General features: G+C 40.5%; 2 protein-coding genes across 4 annotated transcripts; one reads left to right on the forward strand and one right to left on the reverse strand.

The window, feature by feature from the left end:
• Positions 1-3101: 3101 nt before the first annotated feature.
• cdk5r1b (cyclin-dependent kinase 5, regulatory subunit 1b (p35)) lies at positions 3102-8435 on the reverse strand. Of its 2 annotated transcripts, none has more exons than XM_034860694.1 (2): positions 8119-8435; positions 3102-6853 (listed from the first exon to the last, which is right to left on the reverse strand). In XM_034860694.1, exon 2 carries the CDS (start codon positions 6636-6638, stop codon positions 5730-5732), a length of 909 nt encoding a protein of 302 aa, XP_034716585.1. In that variant the 5' UTR covers positions 6639-6853; positions 8119-8435; the 3' UTR covers positions 3102-5729. The 2 variants fall into 2 exon arrangements, with proteins under 2 accessions (XP_034716585.1, XP_034716584.1); XM_034860693.1 differs by having other exon boundaries at positions 3102-6856.
• Positions 8436-9059: 624 nt separating this feature from the next.
• Positions 9060-17583, forward strand: psmd11b (proteasome 26S subunit, non-ATPase 11b). Of its 2 annotated transcripts, none has more exons than XM_034860659.1 (13): positions 9060-9207; positions 11191-11292; positions 11440-11636; positions 13118-13175; positions 13427-13621; positions 14748-14892; positions 15038-15098; positions 15281-15343; positions 16092-16217; positions 16443-16478; positions 16579-16630; positions 16726-16868; positions 16955-17583. In XM_034860659.1, exons 1-12 carry the CDS (start codon positions 9117-9119, stop codon positions 16866-16868), a joined length of 1269 nt encoding a protein of 422 aa, XP_034716550.1. In that variant the 5' UTR covers positions 9060-9116; the 3' UTR covers positions 16955-17583. The 2 variants fall into 2 exon arrangements, with proteins under 2 accessions (XP_034716550.1, XP_034716551.1); XM_034860660.1 differs by having other exon boundaries at positions 16960-17583.
• Positions 17584-19571: the final 1988 nt, after the last annotated feature.

A 19571-nucleotide genomic window follows, 5' to 3' on the forward strand; every position in this document is an offset into this window, starting at 1 on the left:
GCACCATTCATTCCGTATGTGCCTTATTTTTATAATACGTTTATATTTTGCATATCTCTGATTACATACCATAAATGTTCTGTAATATCCAGACCAATTCAAAAGGGAACCTTCCTGTTGTTATTTTTTTGTGCAAATGTATTCTGTATAAATGCATTCCATAATGTTCCATAATGAAAAGTGTTTTATTAATCATTTTATTAATAAATTTATTTGCATCAATTGCTGCTGCTTTATACATTTTCTAGGTTTGTTCAGTGATGTGTGTGTGTGTGTGTGTGATCAGATGGAACAGTAGGAAGTCATATGTGTGGCCGGGACTGATGTTATGTTGACTCAGATGTTTCCTGAGGCCATCCGTACTCTTGTCGTGTGACACGGTAATAGTTGTTAATCCACCCACTAACAGCTGCTTCAGCGGCTGACGTTGAGACGGCTAAAACCCCTTGCAGTTGGCATGACAACGCTGCTTCCCACTGCCAATGTGTCAGCCATCACCAGATACCTCAGCAGGGCTTTATAATCCACTGGTTGATGAATGACTATCGGCTGCAAAGAGTGGAGTGACTGTTTTTTCCGCCCAAAGGCAGTGAGTGAGTACGGCAGCCCTGACTGACCTGGTGGTCAGTATATATATATATAAATAAATAAATGGGAGTTAATGGACACAGAGTGATGTGCAAAGAGTGAACTGACCCAAACTAATCTGTGTCTGTCTCTCAGCACTGACTCAGTACCAGGAGATCTCTCCGCTGTTTGATTTTTAACATTTATCTGCACATTAGTCGAGTCGACTTGAGTCACCATTTTGATGACTTGCGACTTGACTTGGAAGTTAGTGACTCAAGACCTGACTTGAGGCGTGATGACTCGGATCACTTGCTTGCATCATATGTTTGAAAGTTGAAGCTGTTAAATTTAACATAATATAATTTATTTGTTGTCATGTTTTTGTCTAACTATTAAGTGTGCTATACAGCAGCTGCAGGGGAAACTGAATCATAATTGGACGACTCAAAAAAGTCCTCGGTATGTGATTGCCATGATTGGATGATTGGCTGTCAGTCGAAGTCCTTACTATGGCAACGCGTAACATAAAAAAAATGATTTGATTTACTAGAACAGTTGGGTTGTACATTTATAGTGTGGTTCTAGACCTACTCTATCTGTAAAGTGTCTCGAGATAACTCTTGTTGATGGTATACATAAAATTCAATTGAAAAACTAAGGACTTGACTTGTTAAACCTGTGACGTGACTTGTCCAAAAAAGAAGAACTCCAGATTTGCTTGAGACATGTTACTTAAAGTGTTCATATTATTATTTTTTGCTTTTTTCCCTTTCCTTTATTGTGTTATATATCTTTTTTGTTCACGTTACAGGTTTACAAAGTGAAAAAGCCCAACGTCCAATGTTTGCACGTTTTTTCTTCAAATTGCAGGAAACAGATATCACTGCATGTATTCCATAAATGGTTGGCACAAAATAAATCGTCTACCACTCCCAAGTATTAATAGTACAAATCCAAACCAAATCTACTGAAACTGGGAGTTTTGTCTTGCTCACATTGAGGCTCTAGGGATAGAGGCTGTGTACTACAGGGATTTGTAGTTTGGAGTATAAATAAAACTGACTTGACTTAGGTTGACTGGTCTCATCCCGGTGTCAAAGAAAACTATTCATACAGATGTCTGTCCATTTTAACTTAGTTTTTTCCATTGTCAAATGACAGTTATTAATCTTACATAGCCACAAATGGATGTTACCTCAGCACTACGCATCCTGCAAACAGCCGTTTAAAGAAAAAGCTAGTAATAAAAATAAGTTGCGTCTTTCTTTTCCTCTCCTTTAAAACAAATTAGACGGTGGTACTCGTGGAAACGCTGCCGCTCTTGTCCACAGGGGACACCAAATGATAGTTCCTCAAAGCTCGTAACCCTGTCTTGTCCTCCCGGGTGAAAACTAAAAACACTTTGTTTTTTTAATGTTTTTTTAATATATTTTTTCTTGCGTATTCAATGTTTTCTATGCTTTTCCCCCCAGCTACTGCCAATATATACAACCCTTAAACCAACCTATCAACACAACTATTTGTTTCAAAATTCATTGTCAATAAACCTCATTTATATGGTTTTATACCTAATTTTTGAGTTAAAAATCAAGCAAAGAAATTACGAAATATTTTGACAAATTTAAATCCGAGGAAGACTTTTGTCAGAGTTCAGTAAGGAAATGTTTTTTTTAAACCTTTTAAACTATTCTTTTCTCCAAATGCTGTAAAAGATAATATAACATCTGGCATTCAATGATATTGCGAAGAATGTTGTACTAAACCTACCGTTTGTTTTTTGTTTGTTTTTTTGCCAATTTGGTTCAAAGAAACTCATATTTTTTAAGTAGAAACTTGGAAAAATGGGTCAAGTTTGACCCCGAGGACAACAGGAGGGTTAACTGTCACCAAGGGGGGTTTGAAAACAACTACACATCAGTCCACATCTGGAGGCACAACAAGACAAGCAGCTGCCCTGAACGATCAGTGCTTTTTATTTTTCCATCACAGTACAAAAATAAAATAAAATGAGCAGAAACTAACTGAAAAAAGGTTTCAATTACAGTAACAGCTTTTTGTCATTTTCAAAAAAGAAAATTTTTATTGAACAGCATCAACACCCCTCCCCCACCCCACCAAGGGAAAACCAAGTCCTAGGAGCAGTGTGGTAGGTGTATGCTTCATGTCCATAAGAAAACAACATGGCACACATTCTTCTGTACAAATAAATGCAGTCATTCTCTCTCACACACACACACACATTCGCACACACATGCAGCCATTCGAATGCCTCCCTTTTTTGAAGTTTGACTTTTTTTTATCTACAAAGTACGCAACAAGATACAGAAAAGAATTTGACAGAAATCTCTTAACTATCACTTGAGTCTTTTTTTCATATTTTATCAGCTTTTGTAAGTATTTTCTCAAACAACTACTCGATGATGCAAAGTGGAAAGAAAATGGCACATTTTAAGTGAGTGGGGGGAAGTGTGGACATGAGAGAAACAGATTTGGGGTCTCGTCTTGAGGCCCTTTAACCCAACGCACTTTAGTTTTTTTTCTTTGCCAGAGCAGAAGCCCATCCAAAGTGCGTGTCCCCATGTTGTGCCAGTACAAACACTCTTAATGAACTTTCTCTCACTGATCTAACTCCACACGGCAGCCACAATCCCACAGCCGGCTGTGACCACCGTTTTCTCTGATTCCCACTAACACAGCAGCGGAGAAGCCTTCCATTCTCTGGGAACAACTTCAAAACATGGCAGAAGCCTTTTGTTGGCACTACTAGATTATGCCTTTTAGACAGATTTTCAGACCACTGCTATGGAAAAAAGAGTGCACACTAAATGTCTATATTTAGATAAGATGTGAAAACCAATAAAAACACACATTTCTCATACATTTCTGGATGAAAATACTGTAGTTTATCCAGTGATTGGAGTCATTGTGAAGATAAAAAACTATGTGTAACCTGTGTAACATAACAATACAATTGTTCTGCATGCTTCCTGTTTTGGTTGTCAATGTCGTTGCCGTTGCACACTGCAGCACATCCTTTAATTCCGGTGGTGTCTATGATTGAAAATGTGATTAATCCTGTGGAGGTCGCCTCATCTCCTACAGCACCCACACACGTGATGTCACCTCACAGTTGGTTAACACCGAGGTGATGCTGATGGATTATCCTGAAGGTAAGATGAGCTTTTCTGCAGTGATGCAGAAAGAGTGTCATTGAAATCATCTAGGTGTGTGTGTGTGTGTGTGTGTGTGTGTGTGTGTGTGTGTGTGTGTGTGTGTGTGTGTGTGTGTGTGTGTGTGTGTGTGTGTGTGTGTGAGAGATATGTGGGACAGCCGGTTGGGTTAGCTCTTCATGCAGGCCAGCAGCGTGGGACAAAAATATGTTTTTAAGGGCTTTTTCTTTATCTTTAGTTGAAGTTCAACGATTGGTTGTCCGGTCAAGGTGTCCTTGGTGATGTCCCTTTGGTGACGGGTCAGATTTGACATTGGTTTGTTTAATTAGGTATTCATGAATAAATTCCAGCAACAATCATTTGCATAAACCAGATCAATCTTCATTCCCACCAAAGATGACAACACCTGCCATACTTGCACAAACCCCCCCCTCTCCCACCATTCCCTTCTCAAAGTCTCTCATCCCGGTATTTCATTCACATTAAATGTGCCTAAATAAATACATGAATGGCAATAAATTAGGTGTCAGTAAGTAGTTAGTAGTAGATGAAATTCCATCCCATCATTCAACAGCTGGACAAACAGTACAACATTTCAGAGTGTTCTCAGACCTGGGAGATTTTCATTGAAGATATGGCACTGTTTTTTTTGTTTTTTTTAAACATTTTCTATGCTGAGTCACTAGCACGAAATCAAACATCATTCCAAAATCGACAAAAGTACAAAAAGAATTTCCCTGGTAAACAAATAGCCTATTTTAGCAAGCAGAGCTAAATAAACTACTGTCACTTTGTTCACAGCATTCTCTAATGCAGATGCAGTCGGTTTACAAATCAAGTAAAAAGAAGAAAAGTAATAATTGTTCCTTCCCTCCCGGAAACTCTGTAAAATTGCATGGCACACGTGCAAAACATTACGTTTCTAAGTAAAAAAAACAAAACAAAAACAAAAAAAACAAAGAAAACCTGTTCCAGAAAAGCAATAAATAAGCCTCCATAGGTGTAAGCCTCTGGGGAGTAAAACATCCATTAACTTGTTTTATTTTTTTTTCTAGATGAAAATAAAGTAGGTCTTTCTCATCATATGTCCTCTGGCTGTTGTCCTCCTTATCAAAAGTCCCACAATGCAGTGTTTGCTTATTGTCCATGGAAATACAGTATACAGTATGAGTCCTGTTATCACAAACAGAAACCCACAAAAATATGGATCCAGTATTGATGGCCCCTGCTGTTTTTTTTAATCAGATATGCATTACAGCAAAAGAATTCCAGTGGTATCCGTATAAATGGACGGGACGTGGTGTTGGCCTTCCAAAGATCCCGTTTGCAGCCAGATGTGCCTGTTCATCCGTGATGCGTGGTGAAAGCCAGTCAGGCGATGGCCCTCGCCCTCCTGCAGTAGGCAGTGCACATCACATGGTCAAACCGTCAGAAGGTCTCCGTCCTCCCCACATTCACTGCTGTAGATGTACGCTTTCTTTTCTAATGTTTTTTGTCTTTTTGTCTGAAATGTTTTTTTAAGATTTTCAGTATTTCATATAGATATATATATATCTGTAAGTTAGCAAAGGATTTACCCTAATCTGGCATTTCGTTGTTTATATATCGTTGTCAAAAAAAAAGATTTCATTCTCAGTTTGAAAGAAAATCCATCCTTTGTCGTTTAAAAATAGAACTTGGCCTTGATCATTACAATCTTCTGGCCTATGAGACCGTATGCCTTATTTTTAGGTGACCATTGCAAATGTTATCCCTCAATGCAAACGTCCAAATCCATCTAAATCACTGAGCCCCCCCCACCCTCCGTCTTACTAGATACAAAGTTGTGATGAATGCCAAATACTTCCTAATAGGCCTCGTCACACTTGAGTTTGGACAATGATGAATAAATAGCATCACAAATAATCTTTCAAACTTGTCCAAATGCCAGACTGGAGTATGCCCCTTCTCCCCTGAACCCTCTGCTCCCCCTCCCCCCCCAGCATCCCCTCACCGGTCCAGGCCGATGAGCAGGCGGCTCCTCTCCTCCTCCTTCTGGCTCTCGTTCTTCAGGTCTGCAAACACCTGAGTGAAGTAGTGTGGGTCAGAGTTGATCTGGAGCATCTTTGCGCTCATGAGGTTGATGATGGACAGGCAGCGGTCCCAGAAGGTCTCCTTGGAGCTCTCCACTAAGAAGGGCTTGAGCGGGTAGGAGATCTCGTTGCCCATGTAGGAGTAAGACAGGTAGAGGCAGGTGAGCAGCACGGCCTGCAGCTCGTGCTCCGTGGCCACCTCGGAGGAGACCACGTCACGGCAAAGCATGTAGACAAAGACCACGTTTGCGGGGGTGATGAATCCCTGGTCCTGCCAGCCCTGGAGCAGCAGGGAGCGGTCCACGCTACGCAGCCACAGCACTGGATCAGTGGGTGACAGGTGTTTCAGCCGGTAGCAACGCCGGCACAGAAACTCCCCGAGGCAGCGCAGAAGCTCACTGGTGGAGGCCTGGACAATCACTCTCTTAGGGGTCCCTGGGGCCACATTGGAGTTGGTCAGAGGGGCTTTCTTAATAGACGATACTGTGTTGTTGGAGGTCTTGGTGAGAGCAGGAGTGCTCTGATCCTGGGCGAAGGTGGACAGGTTGGCGCATGACTGTGACTTCTTCAGGTTTTCATTGTTGAGCTGGGTGACATTGTTTTGGTAGGTGCCATTGGGCTGCACCTTCTTGGAGCCTTTCTTCTTGGCGGACACCGCTACAATCCGCTTCCACGGGAGCACGTTGATGAGCGAGTGGCGCTTCAGGTTCTTGTCTTTGGCGTTCTTGCTGTTCTGGACAGCTGTGTAGTGGCCCACAGTGGCCGGCCCATCCTCAAAGAGAGCTGCCTTTCGGTAGCTAGGCGACAAGGACAGCACGGTTCCCATGGTGACTGTCGGAAGGCGTCCAGGGGCTTTAGCCGCGCTGGGTCAGAAGAGGGTCTGCCAGGGGAGATCCTGAGGGTCTCAAAGCCTCTATGCTTCTGAGAGCTTGGAGTCCCGGGCTACAGACTGCCGCTGGGCATCTAAGGCCTGGGAGAAAAAGGATCCTTCACACCGTCTCTCTCGTCTCCCAGCTCTCTGTCTGCGTCTCCTGATGGCCGCTGCTGGAAGCAGAAAAGATCAATAATCAGAAAGATAATTGGTGAGGGATCAAAAACCTTCTGATTATACATGGTTATTTACAGATTGCGAACAAAATGTCTTTGATCTCACATGAGATCCATAATTATTCAGCTTGCATCAGATAATATCTCGGTAATGGGTTCCACAATGTTCTCATGAATGTGTGCTGAGTGGTTTCTGCCTATTAGCACCATTGATTGGTCTCAGTGAGCGGTGGAATGGATCAACCTATAGCTTACATTAATCAATCCCAACCATAGCCTAGAAAGCTCTTCTTGTTGCAATTGATCAATACACAAAATAACATTATAAACATTTTAGTGTGAAATTGTGCTACAGCTTCATCTGCAGGAGATTACCAAGCATACAGAAAAATAACGATATGGGTGATTGCTGTGCATCAGCTAGGAATTCTTCACCACATTTGATTTAAATGGATGCTACACGGTGAATGCAGACATTTCTGATGAGAGATACATTTTTCTCGGCAATGGCCGGCTTGTCAAAGTGAACCACGCGCCACCCCTCTCACTAAAATGGAAGACACAAACGTAAACACCGTTAAATAACAGGTGAAGGTCGCGTTTGGTGCATATAGGATTCGGCACATTAAAGCACGAACCCAAGCTCATATCATTTACCTCCAGTAAAACTAGATCAACCCAGACATGTAGGATTCTGTCTTTGCACGACATATATTCGTCCCCGCTGCATTAGCCAGCCTTTGAATTCGACTATCGATGGATCGACTTTGCTCGCTTGCGCAGGATCCAACCGGCTCGATCCTTCATTCCATCACCATGTTATCAGTCCGATCTGTCAATGGAGGAGGAATTCCAAAACACGAGCTTTTGATGGGGCTTCGCTGGGCTAACATTAAAACAGGCTGTGTTTTGGGGTTTTGTGTTTTGGCTGTGATAAGGTGTTGGTTTGCCTACAGCATCGGGGGCTCTCCATGGTGCTGAAACTGAACGTCTGCGTCGAAACAAAAATGCCGGCCATAATAGGCGGTGGCTTAGAAATCAAGAACATCCGCATATTTTCCTTCTAGCCGATGATATCTTACAATATGAAGGCGCGTGTAGCTGTCTCATCCGTTAAACCCCAATTTCTATCTTCTTTTGAGCCATATTCCCCTACTCAGACATAGCGTATAGCTGCGCATCATCTGTTTTTATATATGCACAAATAGGATCTGATTACCTTTAGGACCAATATGTTCCAAAAATGAAACGAAACTGACCTGATCTCCAGCTTAGTGAGGATAGAATTGCGCTGTAACGATGATGCGTCTCGAGCCTGGTTTTCCTTACAAGACGCGATAAAAACATAAAACCATCTCCGAGAATGTAAATGCAACAAAGTAAAATAATCCGAGCCGAGGGGGAAAAAAACAAAACAAAAGAAGCGTTGGATAAACACGCCTGGTGTCGGCGGTGCTCAGACGATGGTAGGCAGTTGTGGAATGGATGCTTAGATGAAGATGTGCTCCTGGTCCTCCTGGCTGCGAGATGCGGATGCTGCGAGGGCTGATGTTGCGTTATGTCACCGGCTGTGTGCGGATGGTTGACGCATAGGCGGTGGTGGGGCGCCGCTCTGCGCTCTGTGCGCGGTGCTGTCTCTGCTGGGAAACAACTCCGCCTATAGCCACACGGCAGGCAAACATGTACATCCACTGAACTCCGAGGATTTCTAATTATTAATTTGTTGTTCAAATCTTTTTTTGTTTGCGTTTATATTTTAATTTAAGGACCTGACCAGAGTTCCTGTTTCGTCTTATAGTCTAGATGCTATTGTTTAATCATATTGGCCTATGTTTTCACATGAGATATTGTGTATTTGGAAGTAGACTACTAAATCCTTAAATTAATACAGAATTAATATAATTGTGTCCCAGTCTCATAAGAACAATTTAATATTGGCACAAAACATTGGCCTTGGGCAAACATTTGATTTTGGCATGCATCTAACACAAATTAAATGTATGAAGTTTAACTTACTTTAAATTTGAAGACCAACTGAATGAGCTAAGCTATGAGTTAAGTTGGATAGTAAACACACATACAAATCAAATGCGTAGGATAAGCATCCTCTGATACGTGTCTATGGCCCTTTTTTTCTGTAACTACATTTCCCATGTGTCTTTAAATCTCAACATGCAACTCACAGGCTGACGTTACATACGCTAGGTAACGTAGTCCGCGCACGTATTTTCATTCAAGAAGCATTTGAATAAGGAAGATGGCGGCTGCAGCTGTGGTTGAATTTCAGAGAGCCCAGTCTCTCATTAGCACGGATCGCGACGCCTCTATCGACATTCTACATTCAATAGGTAAGTGTTCGGCCGAGATTTTCAGATGGACATTATTTATCTGATCACAATTATTTCCTTTTTCTCAGGTTGCGATGTTAGCGTGTTCAATAGCGAGAGCCGGTGGTGTGCCGTGCTGACTCACTGTTGAACGCTGGGTAACGGCAACTGCTAGTGCATATTAGCTCGTTAGCAACTTTGCTAACTTTAGGCCTGGTTGTTAAATATGTTAGTAAGTATCAGTAATGTTGTTGTTTTTTGTTGTGTAGTTAGGTATTGTGGTGTTATGTCATTGCCCACAGTTTCTAAGCTAACCTCCATTAGCTAGCTCTATTGAATACGGTGGATGCTAGATCGCATCCGATACACGCGTCGACGTCAACACGGGCGTACTGCGCAGGCGTCAACACTCGGGTTTCCACCTCTGTCATTGCAGCCCAAGACTGACTCTACCGTAATAAGTCACAAATAAAGGCTTCTAAACCAAATACTACTCAATCGAACATGTTCCAACAGGAATGGGTTCCGAAATTGGGGAGAAATTAACATTATCGGCAAACAAGTGTATTGACGCCTGCGCAGTATGACTGTGCTGACGTCGACACGTGTACCGGGTGTGATCTAGCATTTACAATTGAAGACTGTCATGTTAGCATGATTGCTATTGTGGCTAACATCTTTAGCTTGTTGTCAAAAGCCTTTTAACCAATTTCGTCAACAGTCAAATGCAGCTCTCTCACACAGTAAATAAAGTTACTACATATTTTATTTTTTAATGTATCTCATTACTAATTGGCACCCTGTATGTGTAAGTTTACGCAAACGCAGAGCATAATGAAAGTTACATGACAATATGTAACGTAACGTTCCTGTAAACTCTTCTCACTGTCCTGAAATTGCCTCGTCACTTCAGCCTACTAGCTTTACAGTTGTCCGGCCTAAGTGTTTATTTCTCTTAAATATATTAGATGTCGTTACAGAATATAAATTTAGCTCTCAATATTGGGGTAAGTTACTTTATTAGCAATTTGACAAAAGTACTTAGATGTTGTTAGTAGTATAAGTTAAGTCATTTATTAAGCAAAACAAGCTGATTCCACGTCAAATGTTAGGGTTTGCTGCTTCTCAATGCTTTATATGATAATAAATGTGATTTATATTTGGGTTTAGGACTGTTGTTTGGAAATAGTAAGCTATTTTAAAAGGAAAACCCCAGTGCCCTCGAACATTGTGATCTGCATTATTACACCTTTTCTTCTGAGACTAAACCAGGGGTTTGCAACGTTTAAACCCCTTAACTGGAAAAGAGAAGGAGCCGGGACCCTCTACTACATATATTGTATAACATGTTGCCAATTAAACTGGGCCCAAGACCTTTATACATAACTTTTTTTTTTTCATAGAATACTAAGCTATTAAACTAGTTGTTATATAGTTGATAGAATGATTTTTTTATAAATATTGTTTTAATGTCAAATACATGTGACTCTGTGAATCTTAGGATTAGGATCCTTAGAACTGTAAATGACCTTAGTGACTACCTTACCTATAGGCCAGTACGCCTACCATCTGTGGGCATTTACATTTCTTACTAATATGTTGGATTCGTTTGAGGAATTTTCTAAACTTGTAAATAAACTTGCAAAATATGTAACCATAATTTGGAGTGCCCCCTGCATTGACTCTGAGGACCGCCCGGGGGTCACGGACCCCTGTTGAAGATCCCTGGACTAAACAATATGGTTAGTTGCATCCATATTTGTCAGGTGAATGGACCCAATATTCAGTAATATTGGGACAATGATGTAAATAAAGAGATCATCAAAACCATGACAAGACTTTGTCAGTCAGATTGCGGTTTCCAAAGCTTAAAAAGCCCATGACTCACACTAATTAATTGAGTGTCTCACTTTGGCAGACGGTTTACAATGTACGCATTGCGTTAAGTGCGGATTAAATAAGTAAACAGTTTTTTGATGTCAACATGTTGCCTTTCTTTAACAGTGAGGAGAGATGTCCAAGAGAACGATGAGGAAGCTGTCAGGGTTAAAGAACAGAGCATCCTGGAGCTGGGGACACTCCTGGCCAAGTCAGGACAGGCTGCAGGTAATGGTCAAACTTTGATTTTATTCCGTTCTCTGCCTGTTTTTACTTTCCCAAGTAAACATACAAACAACCTAATGGAAACTATTCAATGTTCTGTTTCCACTTTCTGAAATGTTTGTCTTTTCCTTTTTTTCTGGCTGTCTCCAGAACTAGGGGGTCTGCTGAAATTTGTGAGGCCTTTTCTGATTTCCATCAGCAAGGCTAAGGCGGCCCGGCTGGTCCGCTCTCTCCTGGACCTCTTTCTTGACATGGAGGCAGCAACAGGGCAGGAGGTTGAGCTGTGTCTTGAATGCATTGAGTGGGCCAAGGCTGAGAAGAGAACCTTCCTTCGACAGGCTCTGGAGGTAAACAGATCTAGAATAAGCCTGTGGGTGCTGTCAGATGGCATAAATGTAGCTTAAGTTTTTCACCCATTTACCTAAGAAAAGCTCATGTATGACTCATGACAAATCATTGAAATATATAGCCTTTCAAATCTAGCGTAAAGTCTTATGATGTATTTTGGAGAACTTCAGTGGAGAGCTGCAAATAAATGATTGTTGTCAATGGTTAGGAGGCTATTAAATCTTTTTGCAACAATTTACTGTATAGCGCCACTATTATGCTGTTAAAGGTTTATTATTTGCGATATGTTGTCGTTTTGTCATGACAACTTGATAGCCGAGGAGGAAATATAGGATACAACCTATCACTAACAGCTGATGTATTCATCCTCTCACCCAACCCCAGTTGGTGCCCACATATAACAGCCTTAGTGTTTAATGATAGTGAAAACAAAACTTATATCCCCAAACATCTATGAGCACATAGAAGCTGTGGAAGGGATCAAATTTAACATTTCCTGACTCATGGAGTGCACACGCTGTGATTTTAAACAGATTATGGTGGATCATTTGGTTGTTAGTAGCAACACAGCCACTGTGGCATTACTTTAGGTTAAAACCAAACGAACACTGGAAGCTTGATAAATGGGATTCAAACAAAGTTGTACACTTAACCTGAAGAAAGTACCAAAAGATGCTAAAACAGCTACTACACAGTGCCATCTATGATGACATCGCCCTGCTATAGCTGCCAAAAGGTGCTTTGTGGTAAATGACTGCCGGCAGGTTCACACTCAAAGCCAGGAATATCTGGAGTATTTGGCTAAAATACAAAATATAGGATCAACAGTATTTTGTATTAGTTCTATGTATAGAGTGCCAAAGAAAACTATTTAATGAAACTGTGGCATGTATAAATGAGTGAAACTGAGAAGAGGGACCCTCTTCAGACAAGCGCTATAGTTTGCCTCAGGACAAGCATTATGAGGAATGTGAAAGGAGTAAAAGAATTACGGGGAACCTTGTAAAGAGCACAGTGTGTATACATGAGCTCAGACTGAGACAGAGAAGTCCTCCTGTGCTTAAATAAGATCCACCTTAAAACAGTTAATTACTGTTTTGAGGAACAGCTATAAGGGATGTCTTTGTATTTCAATGCCTGATCCGTAGATGACACGTTAAGATATGTAAGGAAGACTTTATTTAAAGTATTGGTGCTGAACATCAGGCTTGTGTGCCCAACTCCTCCGAGCTGCTATTCTGCACCATCTAACAAACATGTTAGTCTTCCTACAGTAGTCTCAGCAGGCAATATTGTAATGCAGCTTCCGAATGCTGCATTTCAAGTAAAATGATTATCACTAATATGTGTTGGTGTTCAGGTCCTTGTAGTTTTTTGTCTTTCAGGTCTATGATAAATATTGCAACTTTTATAGAAGGCAATAGATTGGCACAGCTGTTCTCTGCTTTTCTAATGGCACCCTTTTTTTTTTTTCTTTCAGGGACGACTGATTTCACTCTATTTTGACACCAAAAGATACCAGGAGGCCTTGGCGCTTGGTGAGTGTATAAAGACTTAACATTTAAATTTTTTGGTAAATAGCATTTGTCTCCTGCTTCTAAGACTCAAAAAAAAGTCTGGCTTTGATATGTGGGCATGATTTTACTCGTAATGAGAGGAAAAGAGAAAGAACGGCACGTATCAGGACTATAATTGAACAATTACCCCCGAGCGGTTTTCTGAATGTTGTACAAAGTTATTGCAACAGTAAATGTGCAAGACATTAACTCTGTCATTCTCTCACCCCCAGGCACCCAGTTGCTCCAGGAGCTGAAAAAGATGGATGACAAAGCTCTTCTGGTAGAGGTTCAGCTGCTTGAAAGTAAGACATACCACGCTCTCAGTAACCTGCCCAAGGCCCGCGCAGCCCTCACCTCAGCCAGGACCACCGCCAACGGCATTTACTGCCCTCCAAAGCTCCAGGCAGCTCTCGACATGCAGTCAGGTCAGATGTGTTCGCTACTCTAACTTCTAACAGTTACCTGGGCTATAGTGGTTTAGATTCTATGGATTAACAGTAAGATGGCGCTTATCAAAACGGGGAAGCTGAGAATTTAGCTATTACAGTGTTTAAGTTATATGTATCACCGAAAATATTGAAACTGTCACTGCCCGATGCGAGACGAGTGAAGATGTGAGCTGCGCATGCGTCACTTGGCAATAAGTAGCCTACAAGATGCTAAGAAGAGACGTCTGTAATGTCAATACAGTAAAAATGGAGCTACTTAACAATCATAGCAATCAAACACAACAAAGGCTGTCAAACGTTTTTGAAATGATTTCCATCTTCTGTTATTTGTAGTGAGAAAAGGTTATTTCATGGATTTCACAAGTTTATGTATGATATGTTAGGCCGTACACCGTTTCAATCTGAGCTTGCATGACTTAAATTGACTCGACTCACATCGGCCAGTGACAGAAACTATGGAAAAGTAACGTAACACACAACTGTGATTATTAATTGGACAGATTTTATTGCAATTTCACAGCTTTACCATCTGCCCCCTTGGTAGGATAAAAAAAAAGTTTATTTTGTGTGATTACAGCAGCTTTCAGCTTATTCTGATAACATAAAGCTTTGTTTGTCAAAAGAAGAGATAATCCCTGTTGTCTACCTCTACCTAGTAATTATGTCTACCTAGTAATTATTATATTTAAATCTGTCAATAAAAAGTAATAAGACAAAAAAACGTCCATGAAGCAACTCGTCCTCGACAGTCCACTGAAGAAGTTATATCTGGTGTGATCTTCAGCGACTCGGCTCTTTTAATGCTGGCAACCATCTCAAAGTGTCACGGTTTGTGTTTACCAGTGTGAATGCAGAAGAGCTGGGAGGCCTGATAGTATCATAAGTTATTGATTACTTTACAACACAGTGTGAACTGTGAAAGACTTTATGTGGCTAATTCTTCAGTGCTTTTAACTTTTCTTTGAATCATACGATCACTTAGCAGCTCCAGTGTTTATCTCCAGCCCAGAGAAGTTTCTCCAGTGGTTGTTTGCTATTTCACGGTGGCTGAGCGGTTTGTTTTGGCCATAGATGGTATCATGCGGTGTCATCTTTGTTGCAGGGATCATCCACGCAGCTGAGGAGAAGGACTGGAAGACGGCCTACTCCTACTTCTTTGAGGCCTTTGAGGGCTACGACTCCATTGACAGCCCCAAAGCTGTCACAGCACTCAAATACATGCTCCTGTGCAAAATTGTCCTCAACTCGTGAGTAGTGCTTAAAAGTCAACATGCAATGCTTTATTGTTGGAACATTGATTATTTTCACATCCACATGGTGCCTTTTTGAATCTCTAACATTACTAAGTTTATGTATCTTAATATCCATTTCTCTGTTACTTGGCTGTTTCAGACCAGAGGAGGTTCAAGGCCTGATCAGTGGAAAACTGGGCCTGCGACATGCCGGCCGACAGGCAAGTATCAGTTTCTGCTAATAGCCCATCAGACAAAACAGCTGTGTCATTTGTTTTGGGGGGGGGGGGGGGCTTATAGGGACAATCTTATGTACGGTTTGCTGATCAATCTACACTCCCTAAATAAAAAGGAGGTTTAAAAAATGATGGCATTAATCATTTTTTTGTTGTCCTCCATCCAGACGGATGCATTGAAATGTGTTGCCCAAGCCTGCAAGAACCGATCATTAGCAGACTTTGAAAAGGTAAGAATCTTTTTAAGTCTTATCAAATCTGTGTTGCCCTGCCACACGTATTTCATTTCATTGTGGTAATGTCTGAAGTTCTACCGACTCCAACATTTTTTGTGGAAAAAATGCCTTGGTTACCTTGTATCAAGCCCTTCTAGTGTGGTATAGAAAGGCTGCAGGAAGACTCCGCTCCATTTGGACCAGTTCTCATTAATATTCAACAAGCTAAGCTGCTAACAGCTAGCCAATGAGAGAGCCTGGCTATCAGTGTCCTTTACCCAGCTCAACTGGGCGAGCTCATGATTAGTAATGAGTTTGGGCAACTTGATGTCAGACTGACCAGCTGTTGTAATTGGTCGGAGTTCTCCGCCTATTTCTCATCAGTGGCTAGAGCTGACTGAGGAGGTAGCAGTTCATTTTCACATTCCCAGCCTAACATAAACACACATGGACCTAATAAATGTTAAGTAATAAAGGGTTTTGTGTGGGAGGGTACCTTTTTAATGGATTTTGATTTGTTTGACCAAACAAAGGCTCCCTCTGTGCTGCCTTTTTTGGTCTTTTCTCTTTAACTACTACTCCGTTTGCCTGCTCGGTGATATGTGCAGCACACAACCTTTGCTCCCTGACTTTTAGTTTTGACGATAATATCTGCTGATAATAACATGTTCCAAGTGTTGCTCAATACATAATCCCTTTGAATGTTTTCTTTGGTGAAAGCTTCCACACAAATGGCCTGACTGTTGTAGTGTGCATCTTCCAGGCCCTAACAGAGTACAGAGCAGAACTGAGGGATGATCCCATCATCAACACTCACCTGGCCACGCTGTACGACAACCTGCTGGAACAAAACCTCATCCGCGTCATCGAACCGTTTTCCAGAGCGCAGGTAAGGACGTGCAAGGCTTCTCTTTACAATGGAAACATGTCACCATAGTAACATACAACGAAACTGCATTTTTAAATTCTTGCATTATCCTCTTCCTAAGCATTCAGTATTTTTTTTTTTTTTAATTCTGGGTGTTCTGTCCATATTTGAGGCTGACATGAGAACCTGCTGTTGTTCTTGTTCAACATTTTAACAAATTATTTTATATGCCTCTTCCGTTTTCAGATAGAACACATATCGGGTCTAATGAAACTGTCTAAGGTATGTATATTTGCAGTTAGTCTACTTTTCCTGACTATTAAAATCATTATTTATATCTCTTACAATGTAGGTTGTATTCATATTTCTTATGTTTTTATAGGGGGATGTTGAGAGGAAATTATCACAGATGATTCTGGACAAAAAGTTTCACGGTTAGTGAGAGGTTATTTGGAATTGTCTGTTTCTATAAGACATATGCACTTCTCAGGCAGAGCAAGAGTCTTCACTGTATAATGTTTTTGTGCAGGAATCCTTGACCAGGGTGAAGGTGTCCTGATCATTTTCGAGGAGCCCCCAGTGGACAAAACATACGAAGCAGCCTTGGAAACAATTCAGAACATGAGCAAAGTTGTGGATTCACTTTACAACAAAGCCAAGAAGTTGACATAGGTAAAACCAAATATTTCAGTAAGAAGAAGCAGTGTCTTTGTGCTCTGTCGTTAGTCTCTACTAAATGTTTTGTCTCTCGTCCTCAGAGCAGATTGCCACGGCAGTGTGATGGAGGAACTGTGTGTTTGACCAGCGTGTGTAACATTTTAAGAAGGGGACAAGGGAGAGCAGCAAAAAGTCCCACAAACTGCAACAAACAGGATTCCCCCATCAAACTCCCCCCTCATTTCCCTTAATGGACAATTTCATCACTTCTCTTGTTTATTTTATCCTCTTTAATTTTGATATCTCTTCAGGATTCTGCAAACACTCAGCGGCCAAATCAGGCCATCAGGGAATATTGTACAACCACAATAAAAAGAATAAAAGGTTTAAGAATTCATATGTTTATATCTGCTATAAGGTCGGGCTTACCAAGCTTTAAGCTGACTCCACGGCAACCTCTAAGGTGCAACATTGACCTCTGCGGCCTCGGACTCTGCTACCTATCTTGTAAGCAGAAACGAGGCTTTCTCTTGTCCATATCTTTCAAAAGCACACGGTTTAGTTTTTGGAAGGTTGGGATACTCCTTGGGATACTGAATAGTTGTTGAATAGCACCCTCTAACTCTCATTTCTTTTTCCTCACCATATCAATGCCAACAGTTAAGTCCCCACTGTATTTCACATATGTATTAAACTCACTTTATTTGTTTTGGGTTTTGTGTTTTTGTTTCAAAAAAAAAAAAAGAAAAGGAAAAAAAAAGAGAGAACCAGATGTTTGCCACATGTCTGCCCACCCAGGATATGTAAGTCTATAGAACAGACAGGATGCCATTTCACCACCAGTGCCACTTGTTGGGCGCGTCTGTTTGCCTCAGTGTTTTGGGTGCAATACGAAGTCGAAGGGCAGAGGTGGAGATGTATTCATTGCCTCTGAGTGTCAGTTACCCCTGACTGAGCAATTCTCCATTGTTAGTTCCTAGCACTAGTGTGGTATGCTAGTAACCAAACAATTTGTATGGTTTTGATTTTTTTTTTTTTTTTGACTCTTATAAAGACATTTTCAAAATAAATATTTTGTATTTTAAGGATTTTGTCTTTTCTCTTGCAAAAGAACTTGCTGATGGTAATTTGACGTGGTAACTTACTGGCCCTTCAGCTATATTTGATTTTACAGTTTAAGGATTAGAAGACTGGATTTTCATGTTGCAACGTGTCTATTGGCAGTGTGACCTAGGAAATGTATACAAAAGACAAGTGGCAGTATGTCTCCTAATCAGAGGACAAGTCAAAGGGGGGGTATGTCAGCAGTCCCAGTTCTTAAACAGGAACCAAACTGTTGGGACTTCACAGAATTCACCCAAGATTATCTTCTTCCTGCTGCTATATTTGTCACTAATTTGAAAGGAAACTTGCATCAAAAGGGCATTAAATCAATTAAATGGACAGCTTTGGATTGTGTTTTATTTTGAATTTTAAACAACTAGCATGATGATTACCCAACCCACGTTGTCAAACTTAGCTACAGATGTGTTTCTTCTTCTTTACTGTGTAACATTTATGACCAAGTTTATCCTAAAAGCATCTGTGAACCACATCAACTGACTTATTGCTACAACCCTTTCCCATTGACGGAGCAGATTCTTTACAGTGTTCAAACAAGTGCCACAACATGCAGGATTTTCTACTTCTTTTTCTCTCAATACTTAAAAGCACAAGCATGTCATTTTAAATGCAGCTGCCCAGCAGAAGGCTACGGAGTTTGTGCATCCAAAATAAAGATTTAACATTACCTCTAATTCAAACTGAAACATTTTTAATGTTATATTGTTCTTTAATATATATTATTTGAATGAAGGTCTCAGCCGTCCCAAGGCTTAATTATTTACAAACTAAAATAAAGTATGATTGTTTTTAAGTCATACTAATATTAAATCTACAAGTTGTTCTAAATTTCAAACATTTTAAAGAAATCCAACCGATTTTCAGAATAGTTCACATAAGTAAATTGTTTTTATTAATCATTGTATTCATTCTTGTTTTTGTTGGAAATACAAAACACATAACTTCAACAAAACTATTGTTAAAATTGAGTATTATTTTGAAAATTGGCGCTAGAAATTCTGTACGTTTCTTATGTTTAAGAGATTGTAATTTCCAAATTCAAAAGTGAATAATTCATAAGCTGGCATTAAGAGTATTTTGTTCTATGGATGTACGTCCAAGGCAAATTCCTAGTAAGTGCTACTCACCTCGCATTGTGAATCTGCTCCACCATGGTCTGGGTAAAAACTTGATTCTGATTGACGGCATGGTGTCCATAAAAAAAGTGATGAAGGACGCCTACTGAGGGAGTTCTGGTTAAACTGACCGTTTACTGTTCTAAGTTAATGCACTACATTAAAACATCAGAATCAGAATCAGCTTTATTGACCAGGTATGAAGACCCATACGAGGAATTTTCCTTTGGAGCATAGTTGCTCACAATGTGCTCACATTCAACACAACAAACAAACAAACAATACACACACTAATATAGACACACTAGGATATACATACTCTAAACAGAAACAATGTAGAGAGATGAGTGCAATGAAGAGTCCAATAAAAATTATTTAAATGTGGAACATAGTGCAAAGGGTACTGGGATAAATAGTATTAAGTTATTATGTTATAATATGAACAGTATGAACATTATGAACAGTTCTGAAATAGGAAATG

The sequence above is a fragment of the Etheostoma cragini genome, chromosome 21 (genome assembly GCF_013103735.1).
Source record: "Etheostoma cragini isolate CJK2018 chromosome 21, CSU_Ecrag_1.0, whole genome shotgun sequence".
NCBI classification, from domain to species: Eukaryota; Metazoa; Chordata; class Actinopteri; order Perciformes; family Percidae; genus Etheostoma; species Etheostoma cragini.